Source organism: Microchirus variegatus, assembly GCF_963457635.1.
Source record: "Microchirus variegatus genome assembly, chromosome: 21".
In the NCBI taxonomy this organism is placed as follows: domain Eukaryota; kingdom Metazoa; phylum Chordata; class Actinopteri; order Pleuronectiformes; family Soleidae; genus Microchirus; species Microchirus variegatus.
Genome location: NC_139822.1, coordinates 7,626,644 through 7,654,643, shown reverse-complemented (window position 1 = coordinate 7,654,643; position 28,000 = coordinate 7,626,644). Strand labels below are relative to the sequence as shown.

At 38.8% G+C, this 28,000-nt stretch overlaps 2 protein-coding genes across 3 annotated transcripts; both read right to left on the bottom strand.

Annotated features, from left to right (window-relative positions):
• Positions 1–779: 779 nt before the first annotated feature.
• On the bottom strand, positions 780–11,524 carry rab31 (RAB31, member RAS oncogene family). 2 transcript variants are annotated; one of them, XM_083907628.1, is made up of 7 exons: positions 11,370–11,524; positions 8,312–8,391; positions 5,916–5,997; positions 4,573–4,644; positions 3,971–4,077; positions 2,852–2,961; positions 780–2,489 (listed from the first exon to the last, which is right to left on the bottom strand). In XM_083907628.1, the coding sequence occupies exons 1-7, from the start codon at positions 11,403–11,405 to the stop codon at positions 2,392–2,394; spliced, it is 585 nt and encodes a 194-aa protein (XP_083763754.1). In that variant the 5' UTR covers positions 11,406–11,524; the 3' UTR covers positions 780–2,391. The 2 variants fall into 2 exon arrangements, with proteins under 2 accessions (XP_083763754.1, XP_083763755.1); XM_083907629.1 differs by having other exon boundaries at positions 3,971–4,065.
• Positions 11,525–12,180: 656 nt separating this feature from the next.
• Positions 12,181–27,490, bottom strand: ralbp1 (ralA binding protein 1). The gene is made up of 10 exons (XM_083907939.1): positions 27,432–27,490; positions 25,715–26,020; positions 23,765–24,202; positions 21,936–22,285; positions 20,797–20,958; positions 19,141–19,272; positions 17,229–17,339; positions 16,743–16,864; positions 16,536–16,656; positions 12,181–13,881 (listed from the first exon to the last, which is right to left on the bottom strand). The coding sequence occupies exons 2-10, from the start codon at positions 25,962–25,964 to the stop codon at positions 13,579–13,581; spliced, it is 1,989 nt and encodes a 662-aa protein (XP_083764065.1). The 5' UTR covers positions 25,965–26,020; positions 27,432–27,490; the 3' UTR covers positions 12,181–13,578.
• Positions 27,491–28,000: the final 510 nt, after the last annotated feature.

Sequence of the window (28,000 nt, the reverse complement as noted above, 5' to 3'; positions counted from 1 at the left end):
TTTTTCATTGTGGGGACATTATGCCCGGTCCCCAACATGGTCCCCACAATGTGATAAAGACAAAGGGATTTCAAAGGGAAATGTGCTTACATTTCTTACAAAATGAACATGTATTTAGTTACTTGTCAGTATCACATTTGGCTAGATTAAGATGCAGGTTAAGATGCAGGTACTGTGAGTTTTAACTATCAATAGTTAATGGAGAGGACTCCGGGTGTAAACGTCTCCAGCCACTAAAAGGGTAATGCACTGCAGTGTACAGAATGTACCAGTTAACACACAATTGTGTGGTAACAGCTTTATTTAAGGTGACATCAACAAAACATGAATACAAATAACACCAAACTAATTTGTGTTGTGTTTCTAATTGTGAGTTAAAGGTTCTGGCAGAGATAATTAAATGTATACATTTAGTTGAAATGTTCGCTAAGCAAACATTTTCACATAACACTGACTGCAGCAAACGTGTCAACTATACCATGTAACCCAGCTTTCCCCTTGGATTCTGAGGTGGTTAATGTGGTTACTGTAGTCCTGATCTTTGGTAAGATAATATCCCTTTGCTCATTTCCTAGTCTCTTTCAACAGAACTTGAACATATACAATACATATTATCTTCGCCAGTGAGAAAATGAACAAGAAAACGAAACAGAAAAAATAGATGTACAAGTTTATTACATTGATTTAATATACAGAAGTTAACTGGGTCTACAGACGATGCAGGGACTCAAGACTAAGGCATACAGTGTGTACCAGGATCACTGCAGCTAACTGGTACTTTCAAAGTTGACAGTTACATGTACAGTTAGTCTGTACAGATTTAGTCTGGTTACGCATGCATGATTCTAGCAGTATGCACCTTTGTAGCCATGTCATACATACATTTCTTAAAAAAAAACAAAAAAAAAAACAGAACAAAGGCACTTGTGTGGCAGCACAATATACTTGTTAGAAGTGACAAAACTGATGTCTTCTCTCATATGGATGTAAAACAATACTGGTAAAACCTGATATATTGTTTTATACAGTTGGGAAACTATAATGACAGACCATCATTTAATGCTGAATCAATCACAGCCTCACATTTAGGTGGAAAAGTCTTATGGTTGACTTTTGTGTCGAGTTAAACCATCATCTGTGAGACACCAAATTTTTCACAGCTCATATCGTACTCGTGAGAGGATGTGCAGTAATGATTGGAACATTTTCGAGTGAAGTTTGGTGTGACTTCCTGTATGGAGACAATGTGCAATACATTTCATTAGCGAGTCAGCTTGTGGCTAATTACCAACGCAAATTAGCATTGGTGTGGGGTTTTTGATGGATGGGAAGGTGATAAACCAAGTATTCCCATTCAATTTGTGTAAGATTCTAGCCACTGATGACATCACAAAAAATTTCTCAAATTGATACATAAATGGGCAAACCTATTGAAAAAACCCAATCATATCGCTGTAAAATCTCATCGGATTTTAATGAAATTTGGTTAGTGTATGCATTACAGATTTGGAGGCAGTTTCAATTTAACATGGTTCAGTCACTGTAACATTTTCATACTTTGTTTTTTGAAAGGACACTACTCCACTACAGTTCTTTTAAAGTCTGGTTAGTATGTAATACACTGCTGTAGAGACAAGTAAAATACATGCAAGCCTGCTCACTTCATAACGTAACTTCCTTTTCCAGATAAAAAATACCTCTTGTGATTGGCAGTTGTATACAGTCATTCCCTGTAGTGAAATCTCAGACAGTACATTTCAGCACATGGAAAACAAAAACCATGTAAACAATTCTTGTATTGGTCACAGTGTTTCAACGGGGGGTATGAGACGTAAATAAAACTTTTAAAATGTTTAATCTGCAGCAGTACTTTCAATACATAATGCAGTTAATGTGTGTGGAAAGCACATGACAAATTGAAATGCGTTTAAGATATACAGCATGATCAGATTAGCCTCTTGTTTTGTCTTGATAAAAATAACTGATATTAAAAAATGTATCAACAGCAAAAATCCAGCTTTGATGATTAGAATTGGTGCTCAATTTCAGTTACTATATCATAGAAGGTATTATTTTTAATGGGCTTTATTAAACCACCTACATGGAAATCTTAATGTAATTCAGACTAAATACCACCTGAGGGAGACAAACTCAAAACTTTCTGCTTCCAAACTTTTCCATCTGCCACAACTGACTGATGTGAAACACCCACTGACCCCTATAATACTGCTTCTTTATTTCCCTGCTTCATGCCGCAGGTGACCAAATACATATGTGCAAGCTGACATCTGTCCGTCCACTGTGTCATTTTACCCTGGAGTAAGACAGTGTGTGCATTGTGGACATAGTGCTGTGCTGGTGGGAATCCCTGATGCTCTTAAAATGGTGGTACTAGCAGCACCTCCTGGAAGACGAGGCTGGCTGCCGGCTGAGCTGAAAAGACTCGTTGCTGTCCACCTCAGGGTTTTCCAGCGGCGGGATTTGTTTACCTGAACACAACAGTTATGTAGATTGAACAAAGTGTCACTTACAACTTCTGCTAAAAATAAGCCAACTCCTTAACTTCTGGTCAGCTGTCATTAAGGGGAAACTTACTAAGGGTTCCCACACCTTGGTTGACATCAAGTTCAAGGAGTTTTGAAGGACTTTCAAGGCCCACTGTCCCTCAAAATCAAGACCGAGTGTGCTGACACATGCGTATTGGACACGATATAAGTGGTGCCATGCCACCGTTGATAAAAATATATGTATATCGAAGCCATGAATAATCTTTTACTTTCTATAGGTAAAGAAATAAGATATAGAAAAAACAGCAGAAGCTCAACATTATAGGTATGGAAAAAAAACCTACTGATTTTCTGAAAGAGCTCCTCAATGTTGACAGCATTTCTGGCACTCGTCTCGATGAAAATAGCCGCAATTGATTCAGCAAACTCCTTAGCTTCCTTCATGGGAACTTCCCTGTGAATGACAGACACAAAGGTGAGTCTGGGGTCACACTTTCATGATGATGATACATGGAATAAGGTTTCAAAGTGCATCAGAAAACACTGAAACTTAATCGTGCTGCTGATTAAATTTTACGACTTCCTCTCATAGAAGATAAGCATAGAGTAACCTTCTGTAGGGAAAACAAATAAATATTATCAGCAGGAACGTGTGCAAATCTGATTTTATATCACCATTTATATACTGTATGGTTCACTCAAGTTTGTTGTAGTATGTTGTTTTTTTATGGTTCCCATTTTTTAATTTGATGTTTCTGCATCCATCCATAAGTTAGACATAAAAGACAATAAAATACACATTCAGGATTAAACTACGTCAAAACACACACATAAAACAGAACTCTGGGTTAAACGCCAAAGAAAATAGACGTGTTTTAAACAAAATTTAAAAACAAAAAGTAGCTGATCTGTAGATCTTAGTGACCATGAGGGAACATAAAGCTGGGGCAGATCACAAAGATGGGGAGGAATTTATTTTCACGATGACATTTTCGAAGTGCGCTTGCCTTTGCCAGTCAACCATCGCAATACCAAAGAAAGGAAATGTGGAGCGGCATTTTCGGACTGTTCATAGAAAATACAATACCGACTTCCCACCGAAAAGTGAGCTGAGAAAGAGAAGGGTGTAAGAATTTAAATGCCAGTTGTCCAGACAGCAGTCATTTTTCTCACAACATACTTCAATAGTGAAAGCTGGCACTGAAGCATCGTTCTGGGTGAGTCACCTCATAAGTGTGCTGAGGCTGGCTGTCAGCAGCTACTGTCCGCTCAGTGCAAGCCATCAGAGTCAAGTCAGGTAATGACAAAACGTGCACATAGTTGATTGTGTTGTGTTTTGCAATATGGGCTTTTGCATTTTTGTAGTAGGTAGATCATTTTGACTTGGTCATTATATAAGTAGCTCGCATGCTGAAAAAGTGTGAGCACCCCTGCAGTGGACGATGAATAAAGAGAAGACCTACCTGATGTCTCCTAAATCATTTTTGTTTCCCGCTATGGCTACAACTATGTCCTCTGGGCCGTGCTCCTTCAGCTCCTTCACCCACTTCTTCAGTGTCTGGAAAGAGTCCTAAACAACAAAAAGAACACCTTGTGTGTGTATGCTGGCGTTGTTCATTTCCCAGAGGGAACCTCCCAAAGAATAAGTCGCATGCCTGTCTGTCTGTCTGCCTGGTCAATCCTGGGGCATTATACGAAAGTGGCCCACATTTTCCTCAGGCCAAATCACATATTTGTTGCATGAGGTGGTGTTTTTCAGACAATTTTTCCATGAACACAGCAGGAAAGAATTACATTTGTAGACCATGGAAGCAAAGCATCCCAGGTTGATGGGATATACAGTATATATATATATATATATATATCAAGCTTTTAAGTTACAACATGGAAACTAAGGCCAGAATATTTCAACAAGAAATCTAAAAAAGTGGTTGTTAATTATTGACTTATTATTATAGCATTAAGCAGCATTAACTTTTTAACCACACTATGGTGCCAGCACAAACAAGTTTAAATGACTGTTACTCCACTGATCTGGGGATGAGGTGTGTGCTGTTGTTCTCACCAGTTTAGTTATGTCATAGACAACGACAGCAGCAGCTGATCCTCTGTAGTACATGGGAGCTAATGAGTGAAACTAAAAAAAGAAGAAAACAGTTCAAATTGTCAATTTATGACAACAGCAAACATCAGTATCATTCTAGGTCAATATTAAAAATAAATAAAGCAACTGTGACATTTTCCCCAGAGGGCTACAGTGACATACATGAGGGAAATAAAGGGCCACAAATAAAAGACATAATAATAATTAAACCCATCTTTATATGCAACATGCAACATTCCTCCTGATGGATCTGATCACAAGTATGTCTGCAGGGCTCCAGACCTTTTTCACCAGAAGCCCAGTGGCCCCTAACTGAATTTTTTTTGAACGCCGTAAATTGACTTGCAAAACAAACATTCACATTTCCTCTCATTTTCACTGTACCATTTGGTTGCAGTCTGGGGCCCTGCCGTCTTTTCACCTCTGACAATTATTTTCGCAATCATTTAATGTGACAATTCATTTCTCGATTAATCAGAAAGGTATGTGGTCCATAAAACGTCAGAAAATGCTGACTGTTGTGTCCGAAACCTCAAACTTGTGATGTTGTAAAACAACACAAGTCCTTCAGAAATGCTGGCTGTATAGTGTTGAAAGCACTGGAGAAATCAAAAAACATGATCCTCACAGTGCTTCCAGACTTCTCCAGGTGAGAAAGAGCTCTGTCCTGCAGGTAGATGACAGCGTCATCCACACCAATGCTAGGCTGGTAGGCGAATTGCAAGTACGTACATCGCTGGTCTCACCACAGGGCGAAGATGAAACAGCACCAGCCGCTCCAGGATCTAAACCAACAACATGTCTTGTTGCACTAATCATTTTAACAAACAAGACAAATGCCTGAAGTTTTACCAGATACCGTCAAGTTGCACCCCTTTCAAAGCTAACCGGAGAAGTCTTTGGTTGTAAGACATCAGGAGGAGCGACTGGAACGAGCAAATGATAAAAGAAGCAAGAATTTGCCGTGCTCACTCCATATCAGTCAACATTACGTTAATCAGGTAACAAGCTAACATGAATGAAGTAATTATTACTATGCAAAACAATATTAAAAAACAATGTTTGAGAGCAACAGCGCAATTAAACTCAGGTTAACGTTTAACTACCGTAGCTTAGAAGATAATGACTCAGGCCTTGGTTACATTGTAATTATACACGAGGACAACTGTGACACTGTTAACTCCCTGATGCAGTATGACAGAAAAGCAACTGACTCAGGGTGTCATGTGTTGTGTGTAAACTCTAAGATAATGGTGAACAGAAGAATTTAAGAAAGAATTTCTGATGAGTAGGAAGGAACTCACCCGCTCCTGTCCTGCTGTGTCCCAGATCAGAAATTTGTGGAGTTCATTACCACATGGTACCGTCTTAGTCAGGAATGACGCCCTGTGGGTGGTATTGTGCATTTGACAGAGGGAATACATAAGTACAACCTAGCAGGATAAAAAACATAATATACAACTCTATATTATGTCAAAGATGTGTACTACTTTTGGATTCAATTCATGTTTACTTTTGTATAGTACAACTACAGGTCAGATCTTCGAGCCTATTGAGTGTTTATTGAAAAAATTGTTAGCGTGCACTAGGGCTGGAAAATATACCAATATTACATCTATATCGTAACATGAGACAGGATATGGTTAGCGTTTGGATATCGTCATATCGTGACCAGGTATTTGTGATGACTTTTGCATTGATTGATAATCATTATTATATTGAATACATGTGTGAAATACACTAAATATTATACAAATAGATTAAAAATGCATGGAATTGACAAAATCAAATTTTTTGGTAAAGTCACTTAATAAGACTTCTTTACAGTGGCGGATCTAGAAAATTCTATATGGGGTGGCAAAGCGGGGGCAAGAGGTCTTGGCAGGGTGGCATGGGATGGCGTAAGAAGTGCAATAATCAAACATTTAAAAAAAAAAAACTTAAAAGTCTGAGGACCCTCTTCCTCCCTGTCACTCCATGCCTGTGTCTCACTCTGTGAATCTGCAGCAGCCTCCTCCTCTTCACCCCTCACATCCTCTACTCCTTCACTTATTTCTTTATCTCCTTCTGTGGTCTTCTTCTGCTTTGAGCCTCCTGGTCTCTCTAGTTCACTACCTTCTCCTCCATTTCCCTCCTTCTCTTTCTGCTGTGCACTTTTCTTACTAAAAACCCTTTCAATATCCCCACGTTTTGCTCTCCTTTTCATTGTGAGAAGCTCTGGTTATCCTTGTATCACTACACTGTAGGGGCATGTAGTTAATACGTATAACAAATCTAAAATCAGAAGATATTTATTACACAGAACAGTTTTGTTTCCCAGTTCCCAGTTAGAAATGTAAAGGATGTCACCTGGTTTAACTCATTGCTGTGATAGGTGACAGTAAGTGGTTTTATAGCAGGTCTACTGATTAGCTAATCAAATCAATATCATCCATCGAGCTACAACTGTGTAGTGTGTGACGTAACGCCCTGTGTAAACGTTATGGATTAAAACATGACAGGTTTTATTATATTGTATGAAGCTGTTGTAGTCTTTACTAAAATCAAAACTAATCAAAGAGCAAAGCGCTCTTACAAATCACGAGCGAGCGATTTGACATTTAATTAATGACCGCGCTGTTATCGCTGACGCTGAATCACCTTAGATTACATTCACTATAAATGTAACTTTAAGTTAAATTAGTGTGTTCAAACTTCACCTGGGGATAACTGACTTCACATTCAGATGGTTAGGGGACAGCTCAGTCGCTCCACTCTGTGCCGGGACTCACTGTGTGAACCAGACTGTGAACAGCGCACTGCACCTTTGATGCAGGGCCGTAGCTAAGTGAGTCAGGGGCCTAAGATTATATTTACAATTATTGACTTGGTCAATTTATTCACTACTTTGAAAAGCTTATGGACATAGTCCCGGATGTTTTTACAAGTAAAGTTTTTAAAACACAAAAGTTAGGGGGCCAGCTGAGGGGGGGGGCAATGCTCTAAATTGGGGGGGCAGCTGTCCCCACTTGCCCCCCCGTAGCTCCGCCCCTGCTTCTTGGTCAATTTATTCACTACTTTGAAAAGCTTGTGGACATAGTCGTGGATGTTTTTACAGGTAAAGTTTTTAAAACACAAAAATTAGGGGGGCAGCTGAGGGGGGGCAATGCTCTAAATGGGGGGGGGGGGGCAGCTGTTCCCCCTTGCCCCCCCCCGTAGCTCCGCCCCTGCTTCTTTAATCTTCTTTAATATGAAGCCTAAATATTTTTTAATAATGGTCAAATTCAATGGTCAATTTCATTGTTTCCAACACAAGTAAATACCCTCTATTTAACATTAAAAAGCAAAGAAAAAAAGCAGGTATTATCTGAAATGAAAGGTAATAAGTGTATTTTAATGTAATACAGATCATAAACAGTAGATACTTTATTTTTAGAGTGTATTGTCACTCTCTTAGAGAACCACAAACATCTCAAAAGAAAACTTTCCATAAATCCAGAGAAACAACCTCCCGATATTATTTATAAGGCATATCACCCAACCTTACAGAAATATTGATTTGATTTATATTATGATATACTGTATATCGCTATATCATAGATTAATAACTAATTTAATTTGGATACTTGAAAATGTCTTTGACAAAAACAGCTTCATTTGACTGATTAATTTCATTATGTTATGGTCCCTGTCATGATGTGTATCGTGATGCTGTTCTTACCCTATTGTGGGGCTAATGTTGTGGTCAAAACGATCCTGAACGAAGCGGCAAACAATGCTGGATTTGCCCACTCCAGTGTCCTAAAAGCAGAGGCACAGTGAAAACCACACACACACATTAACAACACTGATGATACAACTGCCTTGTCACAAGCCCATCCCTTGGGATAAACCTCCTGATATTCCATTAAATAAGTAATGTTACCGACTTATTAGCATGGCTGGATCGGCTTCCAACACCTCAGAGTAGGGCTGGTGACTGAACATGACGATGACTGTCAGTTACTGGCTCTGTCAGCCTTTTTGCAAGCCTTAATGGCTAATCTGGATATGAATGACAGATATCCATTAATCAGTTCTATGCAAGCAACCATTAATTTCAGTTATTCTGTTTGCCTTAATGCTCAAATAATGACACCTTAATTCAGGGGTCTCAAACTCAAATGACCTGGGGGCCAATGCGCATCTATTGTGGTCAAGAGGGGACCGGCCCAGTGGGAAAAAAACAACTGTTGACAATATTTCATCATGACATCACATGTATACTTAATAATACTATTTATGATGAAAAATTAATGTATTAATATCAAAAACAGACATTTATTTTAAATTACATAAATAATAGTGTGTACCAGAAGCCTTTTCGGCCACAGCCAATTGTGGCTCTGGCCCTAACAAGTGTATTTATATATGTAATTGAATGTTGTATATGATACATTTAATAATGGGATAATTATGACCAAATGTCTTATTATTACTGTTAGAAAAAACAATGCTAGCAAACAGACTAGCCTACGCTGTCGGGGGCCGACAGCAAGGGGTATATCCGCGAACTTATCCAATCCTCAACTTTCCAATATACCCAAAGTATACGCACTCGCACCTGCCACTAACTGTTTTAATTAATTATTAATAAATTCAACAAAATAACTGTTAAATATTATGATATAATGCTGACTACACTTTATACATGTTCAAAGTATCAATATAAACTCGATATTGAACACAGAATACCTGAACTCGTAAATTTCTCTCTAGTTTTTAATAAAACTAGTTAACCTATTATACCTTGTTAAATATTATGAATATTAAAATGCTAACCACACCTGCCATATCTTCAAAGTGTCCAAATTTCATGAAAAAGCATACAATATGTTCAAACTTTCCATTCAATGCATTAATAAAGAAATGGAGGCTTAACTATTTTTTATATGATAATTAATAAATGTATATTATAATGTAATGAATATTATGAATAAGTGCTAAATAAACCCATGATATCCTCAATGTGTCCAAATGAGCTCAATAATAAAGAAAAAATGCCGTAACTATTTTTTCTGTGTTCAGTAATAGTTACATAATAAGTTAACCAGTTAACTTATTATGTAACTATTACCAATCATAGCCAAAGTAATAATGATTGTACTTGTAGATAGTTGTTACATGAATCATTGTACAACATTTGAAGGCAATATCTCCATCAGTCTGTAGGATAAAGCCGAAAATGTGTTTTTAGCATAATACATTTATTAATTTGCTAATTAATAATAAAGCTTCAAAGATAGGGATGATTCTCAGGTGGTATGTGATGCCCATGCAACATTTGAAGCCAGTACCTGCAATACTTTGGAAGATACAGGCGAAAATATGTTTTTTTATATCATTAATTAATTAATTAATTAATTAATTAATTAACTAATTAATAATAATGGTAGACAGCTCAAAATCAACAGGGATCATCTACAGGGGGTATGTGACCCATAAAAAAAATAAGAACATTTAATCTCAAACGCCTTTCCAGTTATCGCGTTAACGGCTAAAATCACCTCACTGGCAGCTGTGCCTCAGCTACACACTGTGTTTAAAAGACCATGAGGTTGTTTGCATTATAACACGATAGTAAGTGGGGGGCCGCATGTAATCGCCAGTTTGAGACCCCTGCCTTAATTTGTTGTTTGCAGCATTATATGGAGTACAAGGCACACATGTTAATCAGTTTTTGGAACCTATATATATATATATATATATGTATATATGTATATATGTATATATATATACATATATATATATATATATATATATATATGTATATATATATATGTATATATATATACACACACATGTATATACATATATATATATATATATGGTCAAGGGTCACTGAGGTTACCAAACCAATTTTGAGTTCCAATAATTAGTGCTAAAGGTATTGAAATCAGGAAAATGACAAAGGTGTCTAAAGTTATGCACTCATGTTGTTTAAATAATTTAATTATTGCTCAGTTTCTGTAAATCATATAAACTTTAGTTTGTCTCCTATATGATATATTTAACTGGAATTTCTTATCCAAACAACCAGTGACTTATAAAGGAAAATCATGAACATTTACAGGGGTGCACAAACTTTTCCATACCACTGTATACGGTCTATATAAAGAGATTTTGTACAGTTCACATTGTGGCAATCTGTTTATTGGTGTTCGTTTTTACTATGAAGTAATGAACTGTGTATATGTGTAAATATCAAACGTCAAAAAGTTTAGTTATTGGTTCCTTTTTCCTTGTGAGCAGCTAAACCGCCTCTGACCATCCCTTTCTTTTTAAACAGAGACACTGTGTTTTGCTAACGCATCAGGAAGACGCCTATAGCGGTTCGTCTAATGATGGCGTAACGGTCGACATAATCATGTAGCCAACACTTTAAATATATATATATATCTATATATATATATGTTCGTGTACACAATTAATCGTTTTACTATATATAAAAATATTTAAAAACCGCATACGACGAGAAAATGTGTCAAAATAACTGCTGCGTCGAAGAGCTAGCGCCTTTGCAGTCAACAAGCTAGCATCATTCTAAGTTAAGTTTTCTTATGTCGAGATACACTATAAACACTGTAAAAGCAGTAGTGTCCATGTGAAGCTAAGCTTATGCTAATGTCTTGTTCACGTCTAAAGGAATGTTACTTAGTTGTTTCCATTCGCCGCAGGCTGAAAGGAATATTTCCCCCTGACGTGGGTCGTCAAAAAGGGGAAAATTGTGTGTGACTTACCCCTAAGAGACAAACTTTGAGCTCCCTTATAGCCATGGCGAGTCGTACGAGAATTCAGTTCATCATATGTCCGTGTTTTAGCCAATGTCTTTGTCTTCTCATGCTGGAAACGCTGACTTTTCCCCCCACACCTCTTTTCTTGGTTTACAGGGAAACTCAGCTCTCACTCACTCAGACAGACAGACAGACACTGACCGTTCACTTCAGCTGATCTGTCATTAACGCCCTTAAAGAACTAAAGAACATCCGGTGAAGACCTTCAAAGTCAGTCCCACCTCCCTCTGCTTAACACTCAACATTGTACACACTGTCACAAATGGTCTCGTTAAATTCATTGTCATAGCACGTATCTCTGACTATAAGCACACATATTTCTTTTGATCGAGAACATACTTTATATTCATTTTGAAAACGTTCTTATTTCCTGTCTTTTCTGGCCATTTTAAATCCAACTTGATGCAGCAACTTTCCAAATAGGAAACCATAGAAAGAAAACAAATGATGGGTGGTTTCAGTGTTTTCTAAAAAATCCTACAGAATCTTTTGATTTCAAGTAAAAAAAAAACACCAAATTGCACAGATTGCTGTAAATATAAATATAAATGTACAGCCTTATGCTGCGAGAGTATTCAGAGAATGTGTCATGGAAAATGGGAGGCACTAAAATATGGATCACAATTTCAGTCAAACCAGAGCTGAAGGGGGAAAAAAGTAAAAATGAGGTTTAGTGTTGAAGAAAGACCGATTCACAAGAGTAACTCAGATCAACCTTTTATTTTTCACAGCATTAAACAAAAGCTTTGGTGCGATATGAAAAATAAGCTCACAAGAAGCTTCTCAGCCCAGTCTGCATTGATCTGTTCATGAGTCCAGATAAGACCGGTGTGACCAAAGCAGATGCAGTCACACCAATATACTTCATATGGAACATTCATTAAAAAAAAGACAAACAAATAAAAGATGAAAATAGAGTATGTTTGCAATTTTACAGTTATATACAAATATGATAAGTAGGTCAGGCCATGCTTTTGACAATTCAGTCATGGATCAGTTGTGAAATGAAATGAGAGGGCAATGTTGTGTTCACATACAATAACTATTCATTGATAAGTCATTTACACAATTAATCGCCTACTATTTAGATTAACATATATGTGTGGTGGATGTTTAAAAACAAAATAAACCAAGTTCTCTAACACAATCTCAGCACTAATAAAGATCAGGGATAGGCATGAATATTTGAGATGCTGATGTTAATGAGACTATTTATCATTTTCAAAAATCTTTCTATTCCAGTGAGAAACTACTTTGTTTGTTGAACTGCTCCTCGCAGCTCAACACACCAGGAACTGTGCATTACTTATACTTGCTCTCCTGTGCTCAAGTTTAGAATGTTCAAATAATTGAAGAACATTTTGTTTGAAATGCCCATCCCTACTAATGATGTGTGTCTACTACAGCTTTGTTTTCCCATCACAAAACTGGAAAAAAAAAAACATTTCCCACAATACCCCTGTTGATGCACGAGCAGTCACTGCAGACAAAAGTGTCACCTCGTCTACTCTCACTCACACATGCACATCACTGCAGTTCAAAGAAACAAAGCATCTACAACATATTTGTTCATATATTACAACAAAAGCAGTCATTTAAAAATGTATGTCGGTCTTTGAATAGTCTTTTGTTTTCTACAGTATACTACTTAAATATATAATATATACAGACAGACCAATCATAAATTCTTCATCATTCAGAAAGAGCTTTATGTGTTAGTGGTTCTCTGGGGACATTAGTCCAGTTAGGACATCTTCATTTATGGCACAGTGGACTACAGGGACTGAGATTGCGTTTTAGATTTTTTAACCTGTAAAAATACATTTCATGTCATCTCCTCTCTTCTATTCCGTTCTCCTCATACTGTCTTGGCACTGTGGATTTTAAAACATGGCCCCCCCCCGCCTTGCCTTTCGCAAAAGCTCGGCTCCAGCATCGACTGTATTTTTTATTCTTTGATGTTTTCAGTGGGAAAATATTCACTTGATTTGTGGTGTAACTTGGGGCAGCAAAGACATCAGACATGATAGACAGACAAGACATTTGCATGGCTGCACCTTTATGAACAACTTATGACTGCACTGATCCAAAAAATGAAGTCTCCAGTCGATAACACGTGACACAACAGGACAACTGACCGTCTGTCGCTGACCCGTCACATGTTGTTGTCTCTCCTGTCTTTGCTCGGGGAAGGTTTTGAAGGATCCTTAGCTGCCTTCCCGTTGGTTGAGGCAGGTGTGTCGGCACCGGCTGCCCCTGTGGTGGTGGAGCGTTTGATTTGCTCCTCACTGCGAGCCTCTGGACTGGGCTGCGTGGGCGGCACCTGCTGCTCGGCCGATGGCTGGACAGTGAGTTCTTGCTGTAGTTTGTGGCTCTGCATGAGGCGGAGTTGGACACGGAGCTCCAAGATGGCTTCCTGCTCCTCGTGAATGGCCTGGTTCAGGTGAGTGTTTTTGTTCTACCAGACAACAGCATACAAACAGAGCTTAAGAAACCTACTCCGTTTAATATCCATCAAATGGATAGAAAGTGGCACAGTGCAAGAAACAGTGGCAATATACTCTATTTTTTACTTTATTATGTAGGACTGAACAATTAATCTTTTTTACAAATTTAATTTAATTTAATATATTAGCTACAATTTAACTGTTCTGTTTTGATTGATCTGTGCAAATTACCAAAAATGTGTCAGCTCTGTACTTAAAGATATGCATCAAAATCAAAATTAGTACAACAAAATCTAGACAGCAGCTCTCAGATAAAGAAGATTTGTTAATCTCACAATAGGGAAATGCAAAATGTAGAATTTTTTTTACTCACAATAAACTCAATAGAAAACAACAATTATGTACATATATAAATATATACACGTACATATACATACATACGCATATACATACACAAATTGTTTCATGATCCATCCTTTTTTACCTCTGCTTGGTCTAAAAAAGTAACCGTTACCAACTACCACCATTTTGTTTCTTGATTTCTTTTAGAGCCTCTTAAAGCCAGAAAGTTGCCATTTGAAATGACTTTGGTTTTGTGTCATGTCTGACCTTTTTTTTCTTTACGAAATTAAACAACTGAATGAACATCCTCCAAGACTTGTGATTCTTGTTGTGGGATTGAACTGGTCAGAAACCATGTTAATTTGTGTATATATATAGTATACAGTTAGGTCCATAAATATTTGGACACCGATACAGTTCTCTATATTTTGGCTCTATGCACCACTACAATGGATTTGAAATGAAACGAACAAGATGTGCTTTAACTGCACACTTTCAGCTTTAATTTGAGGGCATTTACATCCAAATCAAGTGAACGGTGTAGGAATTACAACACTTTCGATCTGTGCCTCCCACTTTTTAGGGGACCAAAAGTAATGGGACAAACTAAACAATCATAAATCAAACTTTCATTGTTTAATACTTGGTTGCAAATCCTTTGCAGTCAATTCCAGCCTAAAGTCTGAAGGCATAGACATCAACAGACACTGGGTTTCATCCCTGGTGATGCTCTGTGAGGCCTCTACTGACATGGTCTTCAGTTCCTGCTTGTTCTTGGGGCATTTTCCTTTCAGTTTGGTCTCCAGCAAGTGAAATGCATGCTCAATAAGATTCAGGTCAGGTGATTGACATTCCATATTTGCCTTAAAAAAACTGCTTTGGGTCATTGTCCATCTGCACTGTGAAGCGCCGTCCAATGAGTTCTGAAACATTTGGCTGAATATGAGCAGATAATATTGCTGGAAACACTTCAGAATTCATCCTGCATCATGAGCTGTTCCTTTCCTTCTCCACGCTCTTCTCTTCCCATCACTGTGGTAGAAGTTGATCTTGGTCTCATCTGTCCATAGGATGTTCTTCCAGAATTTTAACGGCTTTTTTAGGTGTTTGGCGAATTCTAATCTCGTCTTCCTGTTTTTGAGGCTCACTAATGGTTTCCATCTTGTGGTGAACCCTCTGTATTCACTCTGGTGAAGTCTTCTTTTGATTGTTGACTTTGAAACACATACACTTACCTCATAGAGAGTGTTTTTGATCTGGCCAACTGTTGTGAAGGGCTTTTTCTTCACGAGGGAAATAATTTTTCTGTCGTCCACCACAGTGGTTTTCTGTGGTCTTCCAGGTCCTTTGGTGTTGCTGAGCTCACTGGTGCAATCTTTCTTTTTAAGAATGTTCCAAACAGTTGATTTGGCCACACCTAATGTTTTTGCTCTTTCTCTGATGGGTTTGTTTTGATTTTTCAGCCTAATGATGGCTTGCTTCACTGACAGTGACAGCTCCTTGGATCTCATATAAATGCAAATGTCGGGAATGTGTTCTAATTCCTACAACGTTTACTTGATTTGGATGTAAATATCCTCAAATTAAAGCTGAAAGTGTACCATTAGAGCACAAAATAAAGAGAACTGTCTCGATGTCCAAATATTTATGGACCAAACCATATATTGAGATATACACCTAAAAATATAAGGAATAGAATGTTGTATTGAGAATTAAAAGATCAGAGTGAAGTTTCATACAGCAATAACTGTACTGTGAATATGTGCTGACATGTCAACTCTTAAACACGTTATAACTGGAACTACGAGTATTGAGAGACTCCATGTGTTAACTTGTGAACTCAGCAGGTTAAAGAAAAATGGGTTATCAAAATGGAAATCAAAATAGGCTGCACACGTATGTTCAAGACATACATCACTAAAAAGAAAACCTCTTTAATCTTTGTTAGGGATGGGAATCAGCGGCAACTCACAAAACGATATGTGACACATGGTTCACAATACAATGGAACGTACATGGGCCATCTCTTAACGGAGCTTTCTCTGCCATTATCTCGCTGTAAACTCCCTCTTCTTTGGCCAGGTAACTGCCACCAAAGTCATTTGAGCAGCGACAGGCAGGGAAAGTTTACTTTAGAGAGCCTTGATTAAAATATCAATATTTTCCTGGCCTATCAATTATTGTATTGCATGAATAAAGCCGACGATATATCACCAAATCCATGTTTTGACCCAGCCCTAATATTTATCATATTCTTAGAGTTAGTTAAAGATTTTACTCTGAGATCGATTGTAAGATTAGACCTAAAAATTCACTTTCTCACCTCCAGTTCCTCGTTTTGCTTCTGCAGATCTTCCAGAATCAACTGCAGTTCTTCCTCATCTTCACTCTCGCTTTCACTGTCTGATGAATATTCCTCCGTCTCACTGCGACCCTGCTGTCGACTGAGGCAAATGTTGACTGATTATAGACTTGATCCATTCTTGTACATCATACTATTATGACACATGCCATCCCCTCCTCCTCTTACCTCTGTATGTCTGCAATCTCTGCTCGCAGTCTCTCAATCTCTTCCTTTTCAGTTGCTATTTGTCTGCGAAGTACCTGCTCAAGCGAGATCAGCTCCTCCTGCTCCGTGAGGATTTCATTTTCCTGATTAGGAAGCATAAATGAAGAAATCAGTTTTCCCCTCAACAAGGCATTGTTTCAAGAAATGTCTTCATCCACAGGAAACCCCCCAAAATCACTCTACTTATTGGTTGTGTACACAAAAATGCCAAAGTGGTGTTTTGAGATTTTCCCACTGTGGAAACTATTTCTAGAAATTATGATTCTGAATCGATGACAAAAAACGTAAAGCGGATTTTCCTAAACTTTTTTTCCTGTGTACAGGCCCATCGCTCTCCCCACACAGATTGGATTATATCTAGCAGTCAAAGCTTGATTTTCAGGCATTTATTAGTGGTCTGTGCACGTCAGTTATTAATGTGTATTGATGATTGTTTGAATAACTCACCTGTGCTAAGAGGAGGATGATAACTTCCTCCTCATTCTCAGTCATTTCCTCTTTTGACACGTCTTCCTTGGAGAGGCTTGCGATCTCCTGGGCTATTTTACTCTCACACTCCTTAACAGTAGAAAGAAAAGAGAAAGACAGCACAATGAGATGATACACTTCTGGTTTCAACTAGTTACGCACGGATACCACTGCTTTCTGAGTAGGATTACTTTAATTCCAGTACTTAAAGCAGACCTAGACCAGAAGTTCCAATTAACGCTGTTTTTCTGCGACATGGCCTTATTTATGAAGCCCTGAAGGATCAAAACAAACAGTTCAGCCACTGCTGAGAACACTGTTGTATTGTAATCTCGGGCTCAGCGAGATCTCTGAAAAAAAACCTTCTGGTTACGTAACCAGCATTTCTCCTGAACAGCAGATCCTCCTGGTCCGAGCACATCCGGTTGCGTACATTGATACACAGAAGAAGAATAATGTCCGTTTTGGAGGTGTTTCACGAGCGACAGTGTCTCCTGACTGGGTCTGACTCTGGGTCAAAGTCTTCAAAGAGACTGCGGCGGGGAGTCGTGACGAAGCTATTTTTAAACATTGTTAAAACAATGTTTTGATAATGAGTAGCAGTGCATCCACCGTCCAGAGGGGGGAGCTGTGCTTCTGAGAGCTGGTGTGCTAATTATGTCACTTCCAGGTATTGACCGATCACAAGACAGTTGGGAAAGCTCTATGCTGGCTGGCAACTAGGAGGTTTTTGACCATAAAAACAAGTTAATGTATGCAAGTAGACCTCCATAACTAACATATATGTGCGAAAGGACCACTCTATGTGAGCTTTAAGCACTTACTGAGCACTTGATACCATATTTCGAAAACCTCACTTTGACTGTGAACAAAATACAACAATAGATACTATTGTAGCTGTCTAAACATTTACAGTCTCCTCCATATGTATTGGAAAAGGACAACTGCTTTATTTCTGCTGTTCACTTAAAACATGTTTTACATCTAAAGATAAAATATAAGACTAAAATCAGTATTTCAGCTTTTATTTCCAGGTATTTACACCATCACAAGTATAGGAACAGTTGGATTTTAGCTATTTATATGAATACCACTTAATATTAAGCAGCAAATTCTTAGATGTTTTATCAAATAACTAGTGTTAAAAGAGCTACTTTTCTCCTCATCCTCTTAAAAGGTTATGGCACTTTTCCACTACCCAGGTCCAGCATGGTGTGACTCTGCAAGATTTTCTTTTGCTTTTCCATTCCCGATAGTACCTGGTGCTTTTTTAGTACCTGCTCTGACGTGGTTCAAAGCAGGCTGAGCCAATACTATGTGTGACGTCAACAGACTACCGGCCAACAATGTCGTCTGTGGAAGAGTCATTGTCTCGTATAAAACAAGGCCACGGCAGGTTCATGCAGCCATGCTATGATGACTCTGCCAATGTTGAGGAGGTACCATAGTAATGGAAAACAATATAAAACCGTGTAGTCGAGCCATGCCAACGGAAAACCCCATTAGTTTGCTCTGCTTTTGTTGACATCGCTTATTTTAAATTATTTAGAAACTGCTGACATTGGGACATGTGGTATCAGGTACAGCAGTATCAGAGTAGTTTTACAAATAAAAGTACACACGGGCAGCATTGGACAAAATACACGGCACCGGTATTGGTGCATCACTATTTCTAACTAAAACAAACTGTATAAATCTGTCAATTTGTTCCTGTTTGTATCTGGAGTAGCTAATTCAAGGTTCAAAGTATAAATTCATTAAAAGCACCAGAAACTAATATTTATATTGCAAATTAACACACAGTTATGCGCAATGTGTTCAAGAGAAGCAGTCACAAATAAATAAAATGTGTACATGCATAAAAATAATACCCCTTCCAGACTGAACTGACCTGGCGTTTAGCCTCCCTCAGTTTGCGTTTAAGAGCCGTCAGGATTCGCTGCACTTCCCAGAGTCGCTCCTCTTTGGACAAGTCCTTCACTCCAGCCTGCAAGTCCCTGTGCAGGGAGTTCAACAGGAACTCCTAGAACACACACAGTTTTTGTTTCTATTGCATGATGCATGCATTCACTGTAAAACACATGGTGACAACATAACATACATAAGTTCTGGTACATTCAGAAACTGAACCAAAGATAAAGTCATATATATATACTCAACAAAAATATAAACACAAACTTGACATGGTGAAGAAAAATAGAATGTCATGACATTTGCTCAGATTCTTGATGCATTTGTGTATGGAATGATTTGTTTTGCTCAAACCCAGTAGTCCAGTGTCACTTGGTCACTCCTATTGACTACAATTTCAGATTGAGTATTTCAACTCACCAGAGTCATGGAGCATGGCAGAGTGGTGGTCAATATGCGTGACCAGTACACAGACACTCCTTGTGGTCTGGTCAATTAAAGGGCACACCAAAATGTGGACTTTTGTCACTTGTCAATTATGCCACAGATGTCACAAATCATGAGGGAGCGTGCCATTGGCATGCTGAGTGCTGGGTTGAGCGTTACAGCTGTGGCAACACAACTGCATGGAATGTGCATCAGTCCACGATCGACAACCTGGTGATGTCCATGCGTCGCCGGTGTACCGCTCTGCGTGAGGCTAATGGTGGACACGCTATTGAAGTTTGTGAACTTGGATCATCTACCCCCATTGTGTTCTTCGTGCCATGACTCCAGGACTTTTGTTTTGAAATTTATCCTAATGCTCGCAAATTAAAGCCACTTTGTTGATAAAGTTGTACTGTTATTTTTGGATAGTTAATCTGTTTTGTCACATAACAATAACTACAAGTTTTTCTTTGTGCGTTTATAATTTTGTTGAGTGTATTTTAGAGACCCAGAATGAGCAATGCACTTGGTGCAACAACAACCAGTTGAACAGTTTTCGACTATCACCACCAAAGACATGATGAAGCAGGTACAAAACATCACAGCAACCCTGAAAAATATAGAGACAGGAATAAGAATAGAAGCTGTGACCAACAAATGTTTAGTATTTCAACCTGATGACCAATTTTAACACTTCATCACATCAAAATATCCTCCTCATATCTGTCCACTAGTAATGTTTAAAATGCTTTTCACCATTTTGTTTCAGGACTCGGGACGCCTAACCATTTTCATGTGATACATCAAGTTTTTTTATATAAAAATTTGAAGAACAGATTTGAGAACAATTACCTTAGTATAAAGATTGAAAACCACTACTTTCAATGAGTCAAGCTTTAGTCTGCCAACCATCAGCATGTTATGGTTTGATTTACCTCTGCCTTTCTCAAACCTTAGAAAGGATCCATGTTTACAGAAACACAGAGCCTCTCCTCTAGATGGCACTATAAACTACTTACTTCACCTTGAAGAGCCAAAGTCCGATATAACAAAAAATCTTCTTTTGGTTTTCTCCACCAGACACTTGAAAAATTTTCTTGTTTAGCAAGAACAAAAATAGGCATATTCTCCCAAAGCATCAAACTATTCCTATTTTCAATCTATAGATGGTGTCAAACCCATGGATAAGCAGTAGGACTGGACCCACCTGTCGCCTGATCTCCTCTTTGATGCTGTCCTGGGTCTCGGGCAGCGCCGGCATTGTTGCCATGTTGGACCAGCGAAGGGGTCGCACCGCTGGCTTCAGTGCTACCTCCCCAAACAGCTCTGTCACATGTGTGAAGAACATGTAAAGAACGCGGTTCCCAATCTACAATTAAGATACAAAAGCACACAGGTATAATCATGGTTCATATAGATTTTCCAAGGTCTTTTAAGATGATTTTTAATGTTTGTACAGCGCCTTGCAGCTGTGGTATATTAATATGCATATATACATACTCAAAATGATCATTTCACTCTTGCTACCACATCAAAAGAAACAGAAGCTTGCGGTTTTATTAAAGTCACACAAGCAAGGTCCAGGCCCAGTTTTTGGTATTTATTTAATTCTCCATCCAATAAGCAAGCTGTATAGCCAACAGGCTATTTTTGGGAAAGAAATAGTCAGTATTTCAAGCAGAGATTTTTACCTACTGGGAATAAATTGGTTTCACTAAAGTAGGCCAGGGTTTCTCTGACGAACTGACAGTGTGATCGAATAAGCACAGTTAGATTTTTGTTTTCTCATCTTCAGTTCAGCAGGAGCCAAACTGCTTTTTTCAACAAAGTTGATTTCTTGTTCAACAACTCATGACATTAAGTTTAAATTTGTAACGCATTATTTCACGTTTAAACAAATTAAATAAAGGTACGACCTATTGGTCAAATAATTTTTTGTCGGAGTTTATAATCTCTTAAAAATCTAAATTGTTTAATTTTTGTAACTTTATAATATGCCTATATAAGTCCTTTGGGGCATTGGCCTTGCTTTGCGGAGGCTGCCATCTTATGGGGTCATGTTTCTACAACTGCCTGAGCAGTAGAGCAGATGAAAACAGCTACATAAATATTGGAACGTAGACACAATTCTCTTGTTTTGGCTCTATACACTATTTACATCCAAATCAAGTGAACAGTGAAGGAATTACACTTTCTATATGTGCCTCCCACTTTTTAGGGTACTTTATGGTACTTTTTAGGGACTTAGAAAGGCAGGTTTTAATATTCTGCAATCTCACTAGTAGATGTCAATAATTCTTACACACAGGACCTTTAATTGTTCCTCATACATGTTCCCTCTCTGACCTGTATGGTTGGGTTGAGGACGATGGAGATGTTCTGGATGTTCATCTTGGTCTCGGCCTCCCTGGAGATGACGTGGTTCATGTGTGTGATGAGCCAGGAAAGAAGGAGTCGGCTTTCCGGTGACACCTCGGACAACAGCCTCTGGAACTCGGTCATCTTCTCAGTCTCCGCCTGGCGACCACAGGCATCCTCAAAACGATGGGCCAGATCTCGGCCCAACAGGTTTTCAGGCAGTTCGCGGAGATACTGCTTGAGCAGACTGGCAACCGTATGGGGGTCGTACTCCTCCAGACAGGGGCATTCCTCGCGGTCATAGGCTGCTTTCAGCTCGTCCACCTTTGACTTCATACCTTCAGTCAGTCATACAGATGATTAGATAAACGGTTATATATCTATTACAAAGTCATAAAATTACCATGATATGACATCAGAGATAAAGGACACATAAAATAGTGGCTAAACTGATATTAAAGTCAGTATAAACACAAAATATAATTTTATTTACGGGCTGCAAACTGTGTTTATGTTTTGGTCTGCTGCACTACCCACCTAGCCTGGCTAATGTTAGACTACATCTCAATCTCATTTGAGATTAAAGGCCATGATATACTTCTCCGACTGCGTTATCAGACTGCGTAACAACGGAGACCGCTTGAGCCTTAGGGGTTGCTACACAAGGTTGGTGCTTTTGGCTACAGTGAGCAATGGCGTCCGAGAGTTGTTGCTGTTGCAGCTGAATAACAATGAAACTGTAGCCGTTTCTCATCTAAAAAAAATTTTTTTTCCCGTCCCGATAATTTGAGGCGAGAAATTAGCCATTTAAAGTCTAAACATGTGGTGTGTGTATGAAGATATGACGTATTTATAGTTTGGCAGCGATTTTGTTGGCGGTGATCAGCTCCGCCTCTGGGGACACTCGGTGCGCACAGTGGTCGGCACAGAGCTTACAACTTACGTAGAGCACTTAGGAGCATACTGCGGCCTTAAGTAGGAGTCTGGAAAGAATGAAGCCACCTCCCACTAAGGTGTGACCAATAGACGTAGATGAAGTATGCAGAGCAACAGAAAATGTGTCAACAAATTAGCTTGCAGTTTTCTTCTAGCAGCTATGGCTTCCTAGCAATGGTGTGTCTCACAACCTTTTACCGGGGGAGCTGCGTGGGGCAAGTCGTTTAAAATGGAAGCATCGTTAAAATGGAAGGTGGCCGCAATATTGGATGTATACAATAGCTCATAAACATCACGTCTCTATTGTCATCGTATTAAGCCAGGTATAGGTGTAGCTTCTTTTTTCCTTGTTTTGGAATCTTACACCTGTTTCACACTGGATGTGTGCCATGTGTCTTGCCTAGTGTGCACAAATATAATTATGAATTCACTTTCTCATTCATCTCCGACAGATTTTTGTTTACTCAGACCGAGAGAGAATCTACACAAGTGCTAAAAAATATAATTTTATGTTTTACATGTTTTCAGATTCAGCCTAGACACTGAAACTACTGTGAAAGGTGTCCATTTTATGTAATCGTGCTGACAACATATCATTGTCAACAGTTATTTTATCTCAACTCAAAACTCAAATGTAGACAAGCCCAGGATGCGCGTCTGATATGCTGCTCATGGGCACCGAAATGTCGGACTATCGGTGTGAACCAGGCCTCAGGCAACCACGCTCTACAATGTTTCGAACTGGGACTGCAGTAACCGTTTTTTTTGTCATGATTTTTTAACACTTAAGGCTGCTGTTGTACATATTAGAAATACGGTATACTGACTTATATGTACAAAAAAATATATATGTACAAAATGGAACATACAAAGGTTTTTACCTGAGACCCTGTAGATGCCCTCACACTTCATGCCATAATTTTCAATGTAGTCCACGCATTCTCTGAAGACAGCTGGCAGCTGAATGCCATCATACAGTGCTGTCCTCTTGACAGCTTCAACCAAAGGAACTCCAAAGACTGGCCTGAAGGTGGGGGCCTCCACTGGGACTGGGACTGGCTCTGCCTCTGTCGTTGGCTTCTTCTTCTTTTTCTTCTCTTTCCACTGTTTTACCACGTCTGCAGCTGTAAGATCCTTGGATTTCTTGTCTTTGGCCTTGTCCTCCTTGGGGACCTTCTCCTTCACCTTGAAGTCCTTCTCCTTTTTCTTGGAGAAGCTTGGCTTCTTGAAAACGTGGATACCTTTGGAGCGCTTCATTTTAGATGGGCTCTCTGCTTCGTCTGCTGAACTGTCCTCCTGGAACGCAGCGTACCCTTCAGCTGTCAACGTATAGGAGTGAGAAGTTCAAGTGAGACGAGAAACGCCACTGTTTTCTTATCCTTTCAAGAGAGAACTATGCTAGCAGTGTAGCAGAAACAGAAAAGGAAATGTGTGCGAGAGAGGGGAGATAGCAAAGGAGGGGAGAGAATGGGGACTTGGAAAAGAGGTCAGTCACTGATTTAGCATGGCTCCTACTGCACCTTACTGCTCGACTCACTAGAACTAGTTGAATTAAAGCATTTTTCCCACAGAGCATTTATCTACAGGACAGCGTCAAAGACACTCCTATCATTATCTCTACTCCAGGTTACCCCCAGAACGGGCAACACTTTGCTGTACTGTATATCACAACACTGTCTGAGAGACACACTCTCCCTGGGTGTCCTCAAACTGTCCATCTCTTCCTCTCTCTCAGCCTACACTATTGTAGGATCTGTACAGGCATGGAAAAATCTAGAGTGGACAAAGGACTATCACACTGTGAAAAACACAAATCTTCAACGTGAAGATTAATTTAGTAACCGATTAATAATTGATTAGTCATTGCCTACTACTGCAATGACCTATTGCAGTTTGAATCAGCACCAGAATAAGGCAAAAAATGCATTTTGAGAAATTTAATTATACGGTATATACAGGGACAGGAAGCACTCAGTTGTAGCTGCTGTGTAGGGCTGGGTCCAAAAATTTGATTCTATTTAATATGATATCAGGGTTTCCTCTACATGTAATTGAAAGGGCTCCGTCTGAAAGAGTGTCGCTCGGCACAGCGTTCCGAACGTTGTAATCAAATACACCGGTATGGCGGTATATTAAAAAGTCATATCATAACGAAAACATAAACCGGTATTCGGTGTGAACCAGTATACCGCCCAGCACTAAGGTGAGCTGCTCAATATATCGTGATATTGATTTGAGGCCATATCTCCCAGCCCTAATGTAAACACAAATCCATATGCCAGCTTTGAGGAATCTTTGAATAATTAACAGTATTAATTCTGTAAAAATGTTTTCATAACCTATTAAGAGTGGTATTGTAACTGAAATAATTCTTATCAAATCAGAATTGAATCAAATCGCAGATTGAATTGAGACCTTTTTTTTTTCTTTTTTCGATTCAGGAAATTGGTGGCAATACCCGGCCCTACTGCTGTGACCTGGCCAACATAATGACATTTTAACCTAAAAACATTCTATTTCAGCTTTAGCATTTCCTACAACCAAATTATTTCTTTTCTCAAAGTAACCTTAACTGGGGCAATTTGTCATAGAACTTTCCCAGTCCAGAAAATATCCAGTAAACGATCACAGGCTCATTCAATAAACACATCAATCAGTCACATCGCTAAAACAGGTAACCGGTCCTAAAGTTGTGGTTGATCAATGTAGTTTTTTTATATATTGAACATAGAATAATCACATTATTAATGGTTGATGAGCACCAACATTACTACAATGTGTCTGTTTTAATGTTAGGACTGATTGATGTGAATTACAGACTCATTTCTTACTTCTTTTCTCCTTCTTCTTGAACTTGTTCTTCTTCTTGCTGTGCTCCTTGTCATCGTCTGACACGTAGGCATCCGGCACCTCATGATGATGGCCATCATGCGGTGGTGAGGGTTCGCCGGTGCGGTACAATCCGGGGAACTTGGTGGGACTGATCTCCTCAGAGCTGGGTGTGCGAGCCACGCCCCCCGGGTGCTCAGCCCGGCGCTGCTCAGCGGGGCTGCTGCTCGGGGGCAGGAAGCACTCAGTCATGGCTGCTGTGGCCTGGTCGCTCCTCTGACTGCACACGTTTCACCTCTCCATCTCACCTGCAGAGAGCAGAAATATCCTCAGGTGATCTTTTCTGCTTAGATCAGGGCGAGTTAAGATCAAGTTCGGATATGCTGTGTCCACAGAAAATAGTATTGTGCCTAGGACATAAATAATAGCTGAAAACATGCAGACCTTGGAAAACCTATCAGTTATAAATTATAACCGATATTAAACTTTTAATTAGGACCACAACGATTATTAATCGATTACTAAATTAACTATTTTGATAATCGATTAATCAGTTAGAGTTGTTCTTGTGTTTGTGATTGGGTTAGTGATGTGATTAAAACCAGTTCTCTGGGTTTTCAGCTTCAAAGTCAGTATTGTCTGGTTTCATTGCTTCAATTAAACAAAAAAATCATTAAAGGCTGCTTTAAGGACAAAACGAGACAGATTTGGGTCACACCAATCAACACTTTTATACATTTTATGGACCAAACAAGTTCTTGTTTAATCGGGAAAATAAATTAAAATTTAGTTTGCTGCTAAGAATGTTTTACATAAAGGTTAAACATTGCTATTTCACAAAAACAGTTACTCTAGTAAGAAGTTTTGTGTTTAAAGCATTACAAATTATACAAGCAAACATTTTTTTTGCCAAAAATGTTTGCTTGTGGATGTCCAGTGGAAAAAATGCCAAATAATTCAATCAATGATGGAGACGGTGTTTTAAGACCCGAAATGTATTGTACATAATAGCATTTTAGTTTAATAGCTTCCAGGTCAAGTGACCTTAACACTTCAAATCAGTACAGGACCATAGTACTAGACTGCCTAGTCAAGACAAACCTCTTTTTATTTTAGTTTTGTTTTTTAATCAATTTCTATGTAAATATTAGCATTTAAAGGAAAATGTGTTGACGCTCCCGAAATGAGACCTCGGAAGTCAAGAGCGATGGGTCGGACTTTGAACAAGCCGTGATCGTGCACCTATCTCTGGGTGGAGGAGGGTGCCGTCGGATCTGGAGCGAATGCCCAATGAATATCCAACCTGAAACTGATTTCGCCACGGTCTTCGCAATGTGAAGATTAGCTTCACCGTTTTCTTGCACTATCCTGTTTCCAGAGGGAAACTCGTCATAAACAACCACACATATACCCTAAAAACGCTGTTAAAATACTCTGGTGTCTCTCTGCATATTTAATTCAAGCATATTTAGATTAAAACATATTTAAAGTACAAAAGCTCTACTCTGAATGGGAGGGCCCATATTGTAAGGATAGTTCAGCCAGCTGCCGACCTGCTAAGCTAGCTGATTAGCCTCCGTATCCGTCTCGACTAAAGCCGCCGTGTCGTCCAGAACTAAACGACACGAGAAACACAATAGGATGCTGACGCTAAACTCTCACTAACAGTCGCTATATTGTCGCTGAACAAGCAAATCAGCAAAAAACAAGAAACTTTACCAAAGCTGTCGCGTTCGTCCAATTTCAGAGCACAGCTTCCGGCTGTCTGTACACTAAATAAACCTGACTGCGCATGCGCGGCAGCATTGCTGCATCATGGGGAATGTGGTTCATTCTTTTCTATATGTTCTCTAATATTCTATTGATATTTATTGTGATATGCATATTTTAATCGTGTATATTATATTTCTCTGTATTTCACTGTATTTTATATTTAAATAGTTTGTTAAGCTATGTAATATTCTTCTCAGTGTCAAAAACAATTATGACTACTATTTTGACCACAACAGACAGTATGCCTTCTTTGTTTAAATTCTATTTTGATTTGTTTCTATTGCCATTTAAGGAATTAAATTGGTATATTTTTAAAGGTGATATAGATAAATTATTATCAATATAAACAATTAAAAAAACACACCTCCAGTGCCCACCAGTGGGCGATGGTCCACACATTGTAAAGCAGTGGTGCAGTCTGAGCTGGTATCATGTTCCAGGATGATGATGATGATGATGAAGATGTTTAGACTGCGGTGATGTCTTGATCTTGACCACCAGCTCACTGTTAAACA

Coding starts and splice junctions, on each gene's coding strand:
- ralbp1 (XM_083907939.1), bottom strand. CDS start 25,964: ATGACTGAGTGCTTCCTGCCCCCGAGCAGCAGCCCCGCTGAGCAGCGC. Junction 17,340..19,140: donor TGAGGGAGGCTAAACGCCAG/GTCAGTTCAGTC, acceptor TCTACTGTTAAG/GAGTGTGAGAGTAAAATAGC. Junction 13,882..16,535: donor AGCAAAACGAGGAACTGGAG/GTGAGAAAGTGA, acceptor GTTGTCTGGTAG/AACAAAAACACTCACCTGAA.
- rab31 (XM_083907628.1), bottom strand. CDS start 11,405: ATGGCTATAAGGGAGCTCAAAGTTTGTCTCTTAGGG. Junction 4,645..5,915: donor ACACAGCAGGACAGGAGCGG/GTGAGTTCCTTC, acceptor TTCTTTTTTTAG/TTTCACTCATTAGCTCCCAT. Junction 2,490..2,851: donor GGAGCTCTTTCAGAAAATCA/GTAGGTTTTTTT, acceptor TGTTGTGTTCAG/GTAAACAAATCCCGCCGCTG.